At 39.6% G+C, this 17,363-nt stretch overlaps 2 protein-coding genes across 2 annotated transcripts in view; one reads left to right on the top strand and one right to left on the bottom strand.

Moving 5' to 3' along the window:
• LOC117293081 (stereocilin-like) overlaps positions 1 to 2,395 on the bottom strand; it is a 37,367-nt gene extending 34,972 nt beyond the window's left edge. The window contains exons 1-2 of the mRNA XM_033775296.1: positions 2,252 to 2,395; positions 436 to 510 (exon numbers count right to left, since the gene is read on the bottom strand). Coding sequence (XP_033631187.1) covers positions 436 to 496 — 61 coding nt within the window. The 5' untranslated portion in view covers positions 497 to 510; positions 2,252 to 2,395. The remainder of the gene's footprint in view (positions 1 to 435; positions 511 to 2,251) is intronic.
• Positions 2,396 to 4,153: 1,758 nt separating this feature from the next.
• LOC117292853 (muscarinic acetylcholine receptor M4-like) lies at positions 4,154 to 8,638 on the top strand. The gene is made up of 2 exons (XM_033775023.1): positions 4,154 to 5,422; positions 8,573 to 8,638. The coding sequence occupies exons 1-2, from the start codon at positions 4,154 to 4,156 to the stop codon at positions 8,636 to 8,638; spliced, it is 1,335 nt and encodes a 444-aa protein (XP_033630914.1).
• The last annotated feature ends 8,725 nt before the right edge of the window (positions 8,639 to 17,363 follow it).

Raw genomic sequence — 17,363 nt, 5'->3', positions numbered from 1 at the left:
GTGAGGTATTTCTGTTAAATAAAGGCGGGGTGGGGGGAAGACCTTCAGACTTGTCAATTTTGAAGTAAGTTAACTGACCAGAGCCCAATTTGATGGCTCTGCTTACCGTTAGCAAAGAATTGCCGCTTACGAAAGCAGAGAATTCCATGCTTACATCAAGCATATTTCACGGGTCAGCGGGGATTTTTGGCTTCTGCACTTCTGTACTTCATGGTACTAGGCATTCTACGCTTACACAGCTAGCACAGAAGGCGTTTGCCATGTAAGCGGAGAATAAAGTAAAGACATGATATTGGGCCTAGACGCTTAAATCACTGGCCTTGGACTGTGGTCCAGAGTAAAATTTGAGCACTGTCGATGTTCTAAAAAAGGATCAAGAGTAGCAAAACTTGCTAGTAAAAGAAAGAATCTTGGATGTTGGAAGATAGTACTTACATGCAGGGTGTAGGAGGGCGAGGACTATGATGGACAAAATTACTTTACTTTGGTGCACCATGATGCAGCTGAAACCTGAAAAACATAAATCCCATGGGAACATTTCGAAATTTGTTCTTTCAAAAATAAAAATGGGGAATTTTTGGGGGTAAAAGTAAGTTTACAGATTGTTAACTTGTGTCCTCTTCTATATAAATCAATATTTTATTATTTTGCAATTCGTTTTATTGCTCAAAATACCCTGAATTTCAGATTTGCTGCTGAACTTTCTTTAAGGGTATTATACTGGATACAAAAAGGACATTAATTGGAGAACTTTACTATCCCCTTATATAAGCTATGATGTATATATACACAAACAGAAACTTTGGTCAAGTTATTTAACTCGTAAATAATTTTATCTTTGTGTCATCATTTGTAAATAATTGATGATTGATGTTGTCAACATGTAATGAACAAAAACACTGTATTATTTTTCTCCTTTATAAGTGCAGCTCTTCATTTCAATTTAATACTAGTGAAGATTATCGCACTACGATTGAGCGCAAGCATGAAACCACGAGCTGCAATATAATATAATATAATACATGGTGCAAGTAAAGACTGACCAGCCAAATTACTATCTTAAGGGAGCTCTCAGTGTGTTCTTGAAAGCATCAAGGGAGGGTGTCAGAGCAGGGTCCGTTTTCATGTATTGTGACTAACAATCACTTGGCATTGTTTAATCATGATGCCTACACTTTCTTGTAGTTAATCAACACTTCAACTGTTCAGTAGGCAGTATTAATAATTAAACACATTTTGAAAAACTATACTGTCATTCACTACAGACAGTACACTGTAGTTGTTACACAAATTGTGTATGCCTGTGTGGAATGCAACACCAGCTCATATGCTGTTGGCGAAGGCTGCACTTTATAATGAAGAAGAAGAGGATTTTGACAAACTTTAATATGTATATCTGTTTCCTGTATTATTGAGCCGGTAAAAAACAAAACATTTCTAAAGTAAAAAGACACATCACACTAGCTTGTGCGCATTGTGTGGACAGGATGGCTTAATTTATTAAGTGTTTAGTGAATGAAAGTGTCTTTTGAACATGTAATGTAGAACTTAGAAAATCAAGATGTCTAACTTTAATGAGTTGCTGGAAATCACACTACGATGACAATCCCCATATATGACTACCTGACTAGTGACTACAGAGGGTAAGTCTTGAAGAGGGATTTCCACTTAATTGTTGAGAGGTTTGACTGACAATGACATGGTTAATCCTTTAGTTAGTTTTCCTTCTAATTTCTAAAACCAACTAGCCTAAAAATATTGAATAACTTGAGAGACGAATACAAGGACAAAGTATTTCATGATTTTAAAAACAAGTATTTATCTGGAATATCCTCACAGAAACAGCCTTGCACCCTCGCCGCGGAGCGAAGCATGCAACAAAGCATCAACAAACTGTAAAAATGTAGGCCTAGACTATGTACATAAATAATTATATCGGGCCTTTATTTATAAATCACATTCACACAGCAACGACCCTGCCCTTGATATTAAAAGCATCATCCATGGGCGACATGGATTGTTGCGATTAAGTCTTGTTGTTGTCGAAGATAGAGGACGTCGACTCGACTACAGCATTCATTCTACTTCAAAAACATTTTTACTTAGGTCTTAGTTAGGATAGGAGTTAGAGTTAGACAAAATTAACGTCTGCTCAGTCAGTGTCTCACTCTCAGTGGGATCCGGCATGTCCGGAGTTTCTAGATTGCAGCTCAAAACGACGTTTTGTTTCAAGTTGAGATTCAACACTTACCGTTGGCTTCACTTAGAAATGGACCAGTTTTGACTCTTGTGTAACTTCTGTTTAGACAAATTGAGAAAAATTTACTATTTTTCTAAGCTGGCGGGCAGGACAATCAAACTGCATAAAATTAAATGTCGTCCGTCAAAAATTAAAAGTTCACACAGATCACGCACAAGGAAATAGACATGCGCAGACGGGTCCGGGGTGGGTGACCTCAAAAAAAGTTAAAAGGCATGCGCAGTGGTGACCTCAAAGTTTTCTGCACACACATTGGTTGGTGTAAAGACGTTGAGGGCACTGTAACCTCTTCTTCGGAGATGGAATATGGAAAAATAATGGTCGTGTGGAATATTAAAATGTCTGACAAATTCTAATTAAATCACACTGTTTATCATTAATCTTTTCATACCAATAATTGAAATCCAATTGATCTCTCAGAAAACTAAAATACATTATAAAGGCACTTTATATGGACACTTATTGATAACTATACTCAAAATAATTGATAGCATAAAAACTAACTTGGGAACAAGCAACGGGGAGCTGTTGACAGCATAAAACATTGTGAGAAACGGCTCCCTCTGAAGTAACGTATTTGAGAAAGAGGTAATTTCTCACTAAATTAGTAATAAAAGACTTCAGGCCTGAATCATAGTATTAGACGTCTGAAACAATGTTTTTTCTTCTTTTATTATGTAAGTTTAATAGATGTTAAATTTGCATCAGGGATAAAGAATATTAATTTTTGGTTTTTACCCATGTATGTAAGTTGGTATTATGTAAGTTGATATTCACGGGTTTGTTATTTATTTAGGCACGGGATACTTGAGTCTTTGACATTAAAAACATGTCCAGCTTCAACATCGAATCGGCCTATACTAAGGGTATATGTCCTACTTTTGGTCACTCCCTCAAAGGGGATACAGTGCTCTCTAGTCAGTTAGAGAAAATAACAGATAAGGAACACATAATATGACTCATTCGATGTCGTAAACGTAAAGGCCCATTCACACGACCGAGGTTCCCTTTTAAGCATGGTTGTAATGTTGAATGTTTGACAAGATTTTGCAAGAGAACTTGGACGGTAGGTTGTGTTTGTCCTTTCACATGAGGAACATTATTTGTAAAATTGTACAACCATGCTACAACTTTAGCAAGGGACCCTTGCTAAATTGATTTTGTGTGAAAGGGGCCCTTATAGACGACAACCACGCATGGCGTAAGTGTGACGCAATTCTAAGCCACGCCTTCTTCACGCTGATTGGCCATAGTTATATTTATATAAGCCATAGAAAATACAGTGAGCTAGTTTTCTTGAAAGAAAAGAAGCTCATACTTGGACCTGCCGTTCGCGTGGGCATTTTTTTTTTCGTAGAGAGAGACCTTGTCTGGTTTATCAGCTTCTGTCATAACGAACCATGCATGCGTGATTGGGGGGGGGGGGGGGAAACAAAACACACAGACGTGAGTCGATGTAGCTTTTAGAAGTATACATTTTGAGCGCGTGCAACACATGCACGTGTGGCGGAAACGACTTTCTGGAACCTCGATTGGCTCTCTGCTGTTCGGACATGCTCAGTTTGTCAGTTTCAAAACCAGCCGTCACCGGGAGCTAGCTTTATATAACCAACCATCAAGTTAGTTGCCTTTCCATGAGGATTTAGGTATAAAATGGTCTTTCCCTGCATGCGTGTTTAGAGTTAACGTTCTGGTGAATTCTTTGCAAGAAACTTTACCAACAAAAACATTGATGACTATCGCAGTTTTGTCACAAAAAGAGTTGTGAGACATAATAGTTAAAGTTATTAAATTACAGGCAAGTTTGGTGTCATTCAGTTTCCTGTTTGGACTTTCACTATTGGAACTGCAATATTATTGGAATCACTGCCGTAGAGCCACAGATCAGGCAGAATGAGTGCACAGCAGACAAAGTTTAATTTCTACGAGTTGCCAAACGAGACTACTGTCGAAACATCTTCAAATCAGCCTGGAAATCCCGAAGTGGTTCACCCTGGGCTGCCCGAGTTTCCCCCGTCCCCGTTGTGGCTTTTCGCGCTGAAAACCACACTCTGCCTGGCTGTGTTGTTGGTTACAATTACTGGTAACTCACTGGTAGTGATATCCTTCATCAAGTTCAGGAAACTACAGACATACTCTAACTACTACATTGTTACTTTAGCGCTTGCTGATCTCGCCAGTGGCATCACACCCATTATCTTAAACGTAGCTTGGCTGATTGGCTATTGGCCATTCGGCAACGCAGTATGCATAGTGTCTGTCTTCTTGAATACGGTTTTCGTACACACGACGTTTCTACTAACCTTCATCATCTGTGTGGATCGCTACCGAGCCTTGTGTATGCCTCTTAAACACCTCCGGGAGAAGAACCGAAGACATGCTGCCCAGATGCTACTGCCGGGTATCCTCTTCCCATTTCTCTTGTGGTCCGTCGTCATACTAATTCTGCCTCAAATGGGCGTTTTTAGACCAATCCAGCCGTTCATGTGTTACATACCATACGCAAGTAACAAAGCAGTACTACTGGGTGCATCCATTGTAGTATCATGGATACCGATCGTGGGCACATCTTGTCTTTATTCCCTTATTTTCTTCAAAGTTATCCGTCGACGACGACAGAACGGTTGCTCTAAACCAAAAGTAAAGGCAAACAGTGCGGCAAAATACGGCACCGAGGCCGTCCCTGAAAACGCGTCCGTTCAACAACCCAACGGCCCGGTTCAACGATCCAATGGCCCCGTTCAACAACCCAACGGCCCCGTTCAAAACGCGTCCGTTCAACAACCCAATGGCCAAATTCAACTACCTAACGGCCCCGTTCAACAACCCAACGGCCCAGTTCATCTACCTAACGGCCCCGTCCAACAACCCAACGGGCCCGTTCAACAACCCAACCACACCGATGAGCCAGTGACGGGCAAAGAACAAAACGAAAATCCAAACAACATCGAGATAGTTATGAGATCCATTGGTGTGTCTCAACAGACGCAAGTACCTAGTCTACAAAGCACCTACCGACTTAGAAGTGTCAGCAGCAGACGAGCAACTCGCACGCTGTCGTATATCATCGTCGTCATGGTCATTTCTGGGACCCCGTACTCAATTTACTCTCTTCTTTCAAGCATCTGGCCTGATCTACCCAAAACTCACACAATAAGCTGGGTAAGATTTGTCATAATGTTAGAAGAATCAAGATCTGGTATAGTTGAGTGAATTTATTTCGCTCCACAATTCGAATAGTACGAAGGTCCATTAGTGCCAGCAAAAAATAAAATTCAAATCCGTTATTACGGATTCGCAATCCGTTATTACGGATTTGCAATCCGTTATACGGATTAGTACTCCGTTATTACGGATTAGTAATCCGTTATTACGAATTAGTTATCCGTTATTACGGATTAGTAATCCGTTATTACGGATTAGTAATCCGTTATTACGGATTAGGGCGCATGTGCTGGTTACTCAGCCTAAAGTGCAGTGGTTTGATTGACGAGAGCTATCGACTGGCGTCCGCCTATAATGTGGAGTCAAAGATTTGACACCACCAAAATGACGAATGGTTTTACTTCACGTAGTATAGAGAAAATCGCACAAATGGCATTGTGTGCGGTCATACATTGTACTTTAAAAACATCTTTCCAACCACTTAAGTTTACTTCATAAGATTCGCCAAACCAGGGCAATATGTACTGTTTTTAGGGACCGATTTCTGCAACGTTACTTGTTAAAAAAAAAATGTTAATTGTCAACAAAAAATAATAATAAAACAACTGTTCATGTTTCCATCATGATTTAATTGACTTGAAATCATAGTTTTTCTGTTAAGCAAATAACGAGCGTTTTCGGAAATTTGAAGGGTATGCATGGATACATGTAGATATATCATGACAAAAAATGCTTCACGGTGGAGACTCGACTTGATATATTTCATTAAAACTACTCAGATATAACCAATGTCAATTTTGCCAACCAAGTGATGTTAGTTTGATTTTTATCCTTTTAATTATTTTACTCTGGGGACTTAGTAAGTCATTGGGTCACCCATAATTAATGGAACTACAACTGTCTTCTAATCATTGTTCTTATGACAGTTATATAAACGAAGACCTTCTCTGTCGGGATCTAAGATTCCTAAAAAGACGGCGGAAAGTTCCCTGTCCAAATTGCGAATCCGTAATAACGGATTATAACGAATCCGTAATAACGGATTTCAAATCCGTAATAACGGATTGCTAATCCGTAATAACGGATTGCTAATCCGTAATAACGGATTTGAAATTTATATTTTACTGGCGCTAATGGGCTTCCGTAGAATAGTATTCTAACACGAAAGTGTTCAAAGATTCACTGGAATGGCATGAACAAAAAGATATATGGATGCAATTGATTGGATATTTAGTTTGGTATCGAGGGTGTTGAGTGTATTATGCATCTTAACTTTGCATTATTTACATGATTGTAAACCGCCCGATGACCCGCGGTGAATAGGAGCCTAAGGAAAATTGTGTAGAAAGTTAGTCTGATAGCGCCCTCCTTTGAATCAACTTTTCAGCCCACCGTAAGGGGGTACACACACACACTACCGGGGGCAGGGGACAAAATTGCTCATACAAGCACCGGTAAGCCACCGCTATGTTGACCATCTTCCGTAACTTAACTGTATGGGTGAGTCTTGGCCCAAGATGTCGGTGATCGATAGATTACTCACCGATTTATATTATACTGTCATATAAAAGAGATCAGTGAGTACACCATCCACTATCGACCCATAAAGTATTGGGCCATGACTAGGTGATGGGGGCTTAAATCCCTGCTCAAAACCCTTGCTCCTGCTACATCATAGATTGGACACGTCCGATGGGGATGGGGGCAAAGCAAACGCACCACTTCTGGTGGGACGAGCAGAGTTACTATAGGCCTATACTGTTCGAAACATCGGCTCTTTTCAGAGCATATTTATTAAGTTCCAGGGAAATCGGTCGCCCGGAGGTTGTCCTCCACGTGGGCTGTAGGAGGATGATTCAAAAGACGGGGCTATCAGAAGTAGTTTGTACAAGCTTCGCCGAATTGAAGGGGGTTGAGAATCTCCTGCCACACCTACACTCACACAAAAGATATTTCATACGTACCCGCAATTTAACTTAGTAACCTTATTTATTTATTATTCCCACCATGCAAAGCTTGAAACATCACTTACTGTTAATAACACATGGGGACATTGACTCCCAGAGAGGCCAAACAAAATTGCTGTTTTGACGTCATGGTAAATATTTTGGCACATCGTGTGGTTAATAGTTCATCATTATCTGTGCGAAAAACACCTCAATTACTAAGGCCTATCACCTTGATTGTTGAATGAATTTTTCTGTATTTGTTTTCTTCTTTTCGTTTTGGGTCTTCAAACCATTATACAATAGTCAAAGACTAACAGTGGGGTGCAGCCAGCAAACGCGCGGCCCAACCGCTGTTTGGGACAAATCTCAACATGGTATAATTTTTTTTCTGACAAGATTGAGAACTGATGGAAAACCTTCATCTTCACATGACGTTAATAAGCAGTGAAAAAATAGGGTCCATGTGGAGTGGTATGATTGTGCTCTACACAATTCAAGTTAAAATCGGGTTGTTTTTCTTTTACATGTTACCATTTTATCTTTATTTTCCTGTTTCAGTTGGTTGGCAACATCGTCCACTTGAGTAGCGCCACCAATCCGCTATGCTATGCCACCTGCAACCCACTATTCAAGCAGGCCTTCATTCGCTTACTCTGCTGCGGTCTACGGTGGAGAAAAAAAGATAACAAAGCAGTTTCATCATCTGGACTATGCTAAATAATAAAGTGATGAAGTAAACAACAACAACAACAACAACAACAATGGATATTCTTACATTCTGTTTTACCCTTACACCGACGTGTATTGGGCAATTTATACTCAGTACTTTACTGAGCTCTGTGAACAAATCCACAGGCAACTTTTTTTCGGGTGGGATTCGAACCTGTGACCTGTGACCTGTGACCTTTGCATTGCTGGAGCAGACGTCTGACCACATAGACAATCAATATAGCCCAATAGCTAAAGGCAGTTCAAACCCCTATGTGTTAGCAGCGGGGTACCTAAACGATTTGATAGATGCAAACAAAATCTATAAAACAAAAAATTTTCATGCTTAATGCACACTTAATTGATCCTGATTTCATGTCTTTTGGTGACCCATTTCTTGGTCAGACTGACCCGTAAATTGTTTTAAAAACTGGGATTACAACTCGGATTCTGGGTCAGTTTGACCCATTTCCGTGTCTTGTTTACACAGATTCAGGGTCATACTAACCCGGAAATGGGTCAGGCCCCACGGGACCTGGATCCGGGTAAATTCTAACCCGGACGTTTACATAGTGCAGACGTTACTTATACACAACTTTTTATATTTAATGTTTTAACTAATGTGCATTTTATGACAAGTCATAATTTCAAATGGACTTTGTATAAAAACAAATAAGAACTCTCATGAACAAAAATACAAAGCAGAATAACGATGCAGGATTTAGGCATAACACGGGCTATTGTTAGACGGTTTCCCAGAAATTCTGGGATATAGGATGATGATTCAGAAGGAAGAGTGAGCTATCAGATAAAGGTTGGACACAGTTCACCATATACGGCGCACCGAATCTCCGGAGACAGTATCTCATGCAACCACACCAGCAAAGATATTCAAGCAAATTAGGTTCGGCTGAGTAATATTTACCCTAGGAGGCTTGCCCCCGCCTAGTCAGTCCCCTAACAGGGATTTAAAAAGTTGTTTTGAGGATGGCAACTCGATATTATACAGAAACAAAATTGCACAGGGATTTAATCTCAGGAGCCACGACAGTCCAGATTCCGGTGTCAGATTCAAATGTGTCCGCCATGAAATACTGTCAGTTCCGGACACTTTTGCATGTGCAATCGTGTCCGGGCTATGCAAAAACCGTCCGAAGGACATGTATAGGCCTACATATGACTGTACATGTAATGTGCGCATTGGGAACCTATACGTATTCAGCATGAATATTCACGTATTTTATTATTGCAGCGAATACCCAACGGCCAAATATATTTCCTATGTCATTCATGACATGTACTAAAGGGGCTTTATCTTCCAAAAACAATAGCGAACGTGAATGTTCCGTCGACGCGTTTAATTGACTTCAAGGACGGTTTTGCACGGGGCGGACACAACTGCATATGCAGCAGCGTCCAGGCGGACACGATTGCGTTTACAAAACCGTCCTGCGAATTGCATATGCAATAATGTCCTCCGTTTAGTATTGCATAGAGAACATAATTGCATACGGCACCGGTCCATCAGCCCCGTCACTCAATCCATCCATGGATTAGTGGGGCAAGTAGCTATCGAAGACGGAGGAAATGCGGGCCTAACGCTGCACCATACGGGCACTGACGGTGGTCAAGCCTAAAAGGTCTTCTCGCGCGTAGCCTTTGAAAAACATTCCAGAAATGGGATCACAACAGAAGCACATTGCACATTATTGATAAAAGCATCCTTACTTTTTATGCTAAAAATGTGTCACAATCACAAGTGTATGTTTGTGTTCCACTTCTGTAAAGGCCACAGTCATTAACATTAATGTGTTTGGAGTGGGTGTGATGTTTGTTGGGGGGGGGGGGGGGGGGGTTGCATATGCAGTCTGCACGGTTTGCACTGTAATAAAGTTAATTACTACCATTGTAACAAAACGTGCACTGTCGTACACAGATGATGATCGTAGATTAATGTAGGAGGTTAGGCAGTGGACACTATTGGTGATTACTCAAAACAATTATCAACATAAAACCTTACTTGGTAACGAGTAATGGGAAGAGGTTGATAGTATAAAACATTGTGGGAAACGGCTCCCTCTGAAGTGACGTAGTGTTTGAGAAAAGAAAGTAATTTTCGACAAATTTGATTTCCAGGCCTCAAGTTTAGAATTTGAGGTCTCGAAAGCAACTGAAAGCAGACAACTTCGTGTGACAAGGGTGTTTTTTCTTCTTTCATAGTTATCTCGCAACTCCGACGACCAATCAAGCTCAAAGTTTCACAGGTTGGTTACTTGATGCATATGTTGGGATACACCAAGTGAGAAGACTGGTCTTTGACATTATTACCAATAGTGTCCATTGTCTTTAATCCACAAGAGGGCGCTATTACAGGCTCCACCATAGGCTATCACTCAGGTCTCTGTACTCAGATACGTAGACTAAACAAAAACTGACTTACCAAGTCTAGCTGATTATTTAACACGGAGATTTATTGATGTACAATGTCAGAAGATAAAATAATAAATAAAGTGTAAAAACTTGTTATAACTTCATTAATAAAACAACGTTTACATGTATAAATCAACTATGGTTCACTTCACGACTTCAGTCACTCTTGCTCACTGTGCCCCGTATACCATACACTGGCTCATCGGACAGTCACACAATGTACTCATAAGTGAATAAGGAAGTATTGAATAAAATTGATGAAATAAATCTCACTTAGTCACGTTGATTGTGTATACTTGTATTTGGCCAGTGGATGTCAAGTTGCTATGTTTTTTAACGTGGACAATAAATAAATCTATCTATCTAATCTTATAGTCCACTGAGTTGCCAGCTGGCTTACCTATTACAACTCAAAAATACGTAATTTTGTGTGCAGGGGATAAAGAATACACCATTATTTACCCTTACCAAAATTGTATTACTAACTCCCGAGTTCTGTCAACAAAAACCCCGGAACAATATTGATTCATTTCAATCTAGGACTTAATGATTAATGCTTTTCTAACATCTCCAACAATTTGTTTGCGTCCAAAATCACGTGGTAGTGTAGATGTATATGTGCAATCATGGGTTCAACACAATTCAACCCGAGTTTGAAAAATCAACCGTCGTAAACCTCGTGGTGGCGCTGTTTGTTAGCAACGGGCACAGACGAAAATAACCTGAACATTATCAATGAGCCTTTACATCTGACACACTTCGAGGCTCGTGAATAACGGATACAGAATTGAGAGATTTCTCTGACCATAGAGGGCAGGAGCTGTAGCTGGCAATTTTCAAGATCTGGCTGCGCACTCAAAGAGACAGGACACTCTCTGGCTCACTGAAACCTGCCAAATGAAAAATCTAGAATAATTATGTTTTATTGTGACCAAATTATTTGAATGCGGTCCATTAGGCGAAAGTCACGTTCTCCGGCCCTTTCATCAATAAAGAGCAGCAACAAATCAAGGCAGACTTTTACTCGGAAAAAAACAAGATTCCGCAAAGGCCACCCATTAGCATTATCTTGCCTCGCAAACCAGTCACCCAAAATATAGCCCAAACCATAATCGGTTTTAAAGGGAATTGACGTTTGGTAATCACTCATAAAATTAATGGCAATAAGTTTGCTGCACCTCATTTGTGGAACAGTCTCCCTCTACTCATCAAACAAGCCACCTCTATCTCAAGTTTCAACTTCTCAAAACATATCTGTTCAATTCATAATAATACATAATTATTATTCGTTCCTGCGAGCGCTTAGAGACTTTCTTTTTGATGTGATAGCGCTATAAAAATGCGGTTGTTATTACTAATATATGATTAAATATACGTCAACAGCTTTCGATTAGTTTAAAGCAATTTTAGAAATATATCTTTTCGAATTAGTGTGGTTATATAACCCAACATTTTAGTATGAGAAGCGTAACTGTCATTAACGCTTCTCATATTGTGTATTCCATTTAGGGATAACTCCTCCTGCGTTGGCAAAAACTCGCACCGGATTGTCAGTGATATCTCCACAACGCAACCACTTGTTATAGTTTCATTGTACCTTAAACTACAATAAAATGTTTCCAAAAGAGATAGGTGTTACGCCTTCAAAGGCACAGAATGATGAACGATGTTGATTATGTGCACCTAATTTAGAGTCATTTTAAATACACTGAACTGCAATGTGTGTGTGTTTGTCATCGGTTGTTTGCACACCCTAACTGTTATCAGAATCAGTGGGTGATTAATATGGTGTCAAGCTAAAGGCACTGGGGTCGATTTCACAAAGAGTTAGGACTAATCCTAACCTAGGACTAGACCTCAGAGATATTTAAAACGCATAGCTAGTCCTAAGTTAGGACGAGTAACTCGTCCTAACTCGAGATAAGACTAGTCCTAACTCTTTGTGAAATCCACCCCTGGACACCTTTGATAATTATTGTCAAAAGACCAAACTTCTCTCTTGGTGTATCCAAACATGTGCATGTATAAATAAATAACAATTCTGTCAACAAATCTAGCTATTTGGTCAGCAAAGTTGCAAACAAAATGAGAGATATGACACCATTGATGCACAGTGTATGCTTTCAGATGCCTGAAAAAGGTTTGAGGCTCTACAAAGTCTTTCTCAGACTCAAAAATTATAAGAGAAATTATATATCTTTCTCAAAAACTGCCTCACTTTAGAGGGAGCCGTTGTCAGATGCAATTGTGTCCGCCATGCAATCCTGTCCGCCCCGGACACTTTTGCATATGCAATCGTGTCCGGGGCTATGCAAAGGCGTCCGGTGGACATGTACATGACTGTACATGTACGCGTGTAAGCGAGCGTGCATGCACTGAACTTACGTACATGTCTATGCAACATGAATATTCACGTATTTTATTCATGACATGCACTTAGCTTGTAAAAAATGGCGAACGTGTTCCGTCGACTTAAAGCGTTTAATTTACTGCATGGACGGTTTTGCACGGGGGCGGACACAACTGCATACGTAAATGTGTCCGGGCGGACACAATTGCATTGTGCAGCAGCGTCCGGGCGGACACGATTGCATATGCAAAATCGTCCACCGGACGGTTTTGCATATGCAATACGGTCCTCCGGATAGTATTGCATAGAGGACATGATGCATGCGACACCGTTTCTCACAATGTTTATACCATCAACAGCTCTCCATTGCTCGTTATCCAATAAGTATCTATATGCTACAATAATATTATTTGTATATGAGTATTACACATAGAGCTATATATATAGCTCTATGGTATTACAATATTACACAGCAGCCGATTTCACGCTGGGATTAATCCTATCTCAAGTTAGGACGAGTAACTCGTCCTAACTTAGGAAGGGTTTAATGCGTCCTAAACGTCAAAATGCTTACGGAACTTATCTCGTCATTAAGTCCTAAGACTAATCCTAAATTATTAGGAAGAATTGGGTGGAAATCGACGACAGTGCCTTTAATACATCAACCAGAAATACAACTCAATAAAAAGTCAGTTGGGGGAAAAATACATCTCAGGGACATGTCCACACTGCGTTCTGGAACATTACGCCTCAAGACTCGGATCTCCAAGTCCTACTTCTGACTGAGGCATACTTGCAGAATCGGAAGTCAATAGCGTTTCTTTTGACGTTAACTGTTGATTTTGAAAGATGAGCTATAATGCAAGGTTAGTTAAGATTCGAGTATGGTCATTGAACAAGCCTGTTCAGAGAGTATATATTATGATGGAGTGCTCAATAAAATGTACCAAACTTTTTTTTGAGGGGTCACTGTTTGCCATTTGTGTTTGCTCACCTCTTCTTCAAATTTACACATTCGCAGTAGCAGTAGTGATAACACTATTGTGGAAAGAGCAGTAATTACATAGCCTACATCAGATGATTGCATCTGACAAGTGGCTTGTCACGAACACAGAGGGTCAGACTTGGGACATCAATATCGAAAGTTCTATATATCAATGTGAAGGTGATGATCTATTATCTTTATTTAAAGACAGTTATGCTAGTTTGATTTTGAACATTGGGTATACAAGTAGGTATTTGCAGTGAAGTTCTAATTTGCTATTTCGAAAATTGGACATTCAGTTTGGTACAGTGAATGGTTTTACCTTTCATTATTATTTATTATATGCACATTGGACGTTGCTGTACAAACCTATGTGAATGTACATTGTCCAGTATCGAAATAAAAAGTAGATATTCGCTGTTTGGCGGTTGGACATTGGACATAGGTTTTTTGTATAGCAACGTCAGTGTTCACATGAAAAGTAGATATTCGATGTACAAACACGTTAGTGTTCAATGTCCAAAGCCTTTCGCTGTATAAACAGATGATTGCTTTCCTGACAAACGCTGTCCAGTCAACTTGGACTATGTTTAGTCTTTCATGTTTCGACGACACACGCAAATTAACCATAACAATGCTTACATTTTACACGCAACAGTTAAGTTTGTTCAAATTCACCACAAAATCAATCATCATTTTTGGTACAGGCAGGGATGTGTTGTTTATTGCATTTCTGTCTTATAGGCAGGATTTTTGTATGTACCAGATGTCATAATATAGTTGAACGATGTCAGCTTTGATTTATCTCTTGAACTAGATCTTAATTGCAATCGATATTTGTTGAAGCTGCAAATCGATTGCAGCAAATGACCTCGCGTTTGAACCGAGTTTGTGACAGCTTGACATAGAACTTGAACCTTTAAATGAAAAATATGTAATATGTATGCCGACGGATTTGATATAGCCTATAGTTTTAAACACAAGCAAATGGAGTTTTAGAGTGTTTGTGGCTCCAAGGAGACCAAGGCGATGTTAAAGAAAAAGTAAAAAATGCTCATAGACAGCGCCCTTATTACACCATTCCTTGCAGCTTAAAGTGGGACTTCAAAACATTCAGATTCAAGATCTACTCATTCTCAAAAAGTATAGAGTCCTTATGGAGATGAAAATAAAATGACAAGTCTCTCACATTAAAGACACTGGACACTATTGGTTATTGTCAAAGATCAGTCTCCTCACTTGGTGTGTCTCAACATATGCATAAAATAACCAAACTGTGAACATTTCAGCTCAATTGGGTGTCGAAGTTGCGAGATAACTAGGAAAGAAAAAACACCCTTGTCACACGAAGTTGTGTGCTTTCAGATGCTTGATTTCGAGACCTCAAGTTCTAAATCTGAGGTCCCGAAATCAAGTTCGTTAAAAATTACTTCTTTCCCGAAAACTAAGTCACTTCAGAGGGAGCCGTTTCCCACAATGTTTTATATTATGTCAACCTCTCCCCATTACTCTTTACCAAGTAATAATAATAATAATTAATAATAATAATAAGACTTGTAATACGCACATATCCACCCTGCTGGGTGTTCAAGTAAAGATTTATGCTAATAATTATTTTAAGTAATTACCAATAGTGTCCACTGCCTTTAAAATTGTGTTTTATAATGGCACTGTGTTTGATACCCTTTATGCGCAATTTTTGTCAAAATGAAAAAAGACCTCGATAACGTCACATTTCAAGTATACTTTAGCCTGTACGTTTGTGAATAGCTTGTTTTTCTTCCATTCGTGAATTTTGTTTTGATGAATTTCAATCAAAACAGTATTGAGTTTAACCTTTGACCGTGAAAACAAAATTCCTCTTTGGAATGTACAGACACTTTTGATTTTGATGGTCGATGACGTCACGTTTCAAACTTCGCTATGAAAGAGTATAAAAATAAAATACAAAGGCAATCTACACATAAATTTAAAGTGACACTTGTATGTTTCCATCGCTTACATTAGGACTCGTATTATTATTTGTGTTTACCTTAACACCACTGTGTACCGAATACTTTCCCGAGCTCTAGGATTCGAACCCACAATCTAGAGCAGAATGTTTTACCACTTAAAGACCAACGAGATTGACCGGTAGGCAGAGACAGTTCTAGTCCTATAATTTTGCATCGGGAAAAAAGACGCAAAAACATCAAGTTTATGGAAATTGAGTGCACAAGCTGAATCTTGACCTTGGAGCCTCTCTCTCACAACAAAGATCTTCCAGAAGAAGTAAGAAAATGATGGGCATGCTACTTATTGTGCTCCACAGTTCCTTCTCATATACTCGCATGAATCATGGTCAATGAAAAGTGAATCAACAAAATGACAAATAAACAAATCCACGTGAAGAATCGATCTTGCTAATGGAGATAAACAAATTACACACGACCAGAACAAAATATAGTCTGGAGCTCCAGCAGAGAACCAATTGATGGCTTGACACCTTTTATCTGTCTCCTTTAACTAGCACTCAAGCATAGTGTACACAGACCGGAAAGTATAGGGATAATTTGATATTACATTGTTAAGGCACGCTTGTGATTTTAGCTAAAGAAGCCTATGAGTATACAGCGCTGACACACATTGCTGTAGAGGTAAAACCCAAATAAATAGTCTTTATTTGAATTAAACATCTACTACCGTTGCGGTACCCGCAACTAGGACTCGAACTGCATCTAGCTATACCGGGTAATCTCGATGGTTTAGTTGGTAAGACACCGTGGGTTCAATTTCATAGAGCTGCTTAAGCAGAAACAAATAGCTGAGCGCAAAAGTTGTGCTTACCAGAGTAAGTTTACCTCAGCCAAACTGCCTTTCCACGTGTACAATTTTATGACTGGTGTCCCGCTCGTTTCTGCTTAGGCGAAAATTGTTTAGTAGTATTTTGCGCTAAATTGGTCCCTGCTCCAGAATTGCAAAGGTCGAGGGTTCGAATCACACCGTCACCGAGATGCCTGTGGTTTTCACAAAGCTCGCTCGAGAAAACACTGAGTATACGGCAACTGACACACATTGCAAGGGTCAAACCAACATTAATAAAGAAGCCTGTTTATTTATGTGCCAAAGCATTCGCTGTAATAAATGAAGGGATGTTCACATGGTATCACACATTGCAATGATGCAGATTAAACAATTGCATTTGCACTGTTGCTTTTTTCATTAGTTGTCCCACGTCAGTAAATCCTTATAGAAATTTAGTTCACATCAATGCACAACATGTTTGCTTTCAGATATTGATGGTTAGAGCAAACACACACGCACATATCAAACACGCTCTAAAAACATCCCGGGTCAGAAATGAACCGGATTCCGGGTCCTTGAGAGCCTTGCCCTTTTGTGGAGCAGCCCTTTTCCTGTAAAGCAAATGATCCTACATGCCATAGGTTTATGCAATGTGCTGAACCACAAAGTTGATACCCAACTTGATGCAATTTCATTTGGCTTCAGCACTTATGGTACAATTAATTTTGTTGA

The sequence above is a fragment of the Asterias rubens genome, chromosome 7, assembly GCF_902459465.1.
Source record: "Asterias rubens chromosome 7, eAstRub1.3, whole genome shotgun sequence".
NCBI classification, from domain to species: domain Eukaryota; kingdom Metazoa; phylum Echinodermata; class Asteroidea; order Forcipulatida; family Asteriidae; genus Asterias; species Asterias rubens.
This window is presented reverse-complemented; position numbering and strand designations above follow the sequence as displayed.

Coding starts and splice junctions, on each gene's coding strand:
- LOC117292853 (XM_033775023.1), top strand. CDS start 4,154: ATGAGTGCACAGCAGACAAAGTTTAATTTCTACGAGTTGCCAAACGAG. Junction 5,423..8,572: donor AAACTCACACAATAAGCTGG/GTAAGATTTGTC, acceptor TTGTTTACACAG/ATTCAGGGTCATACTAACCC.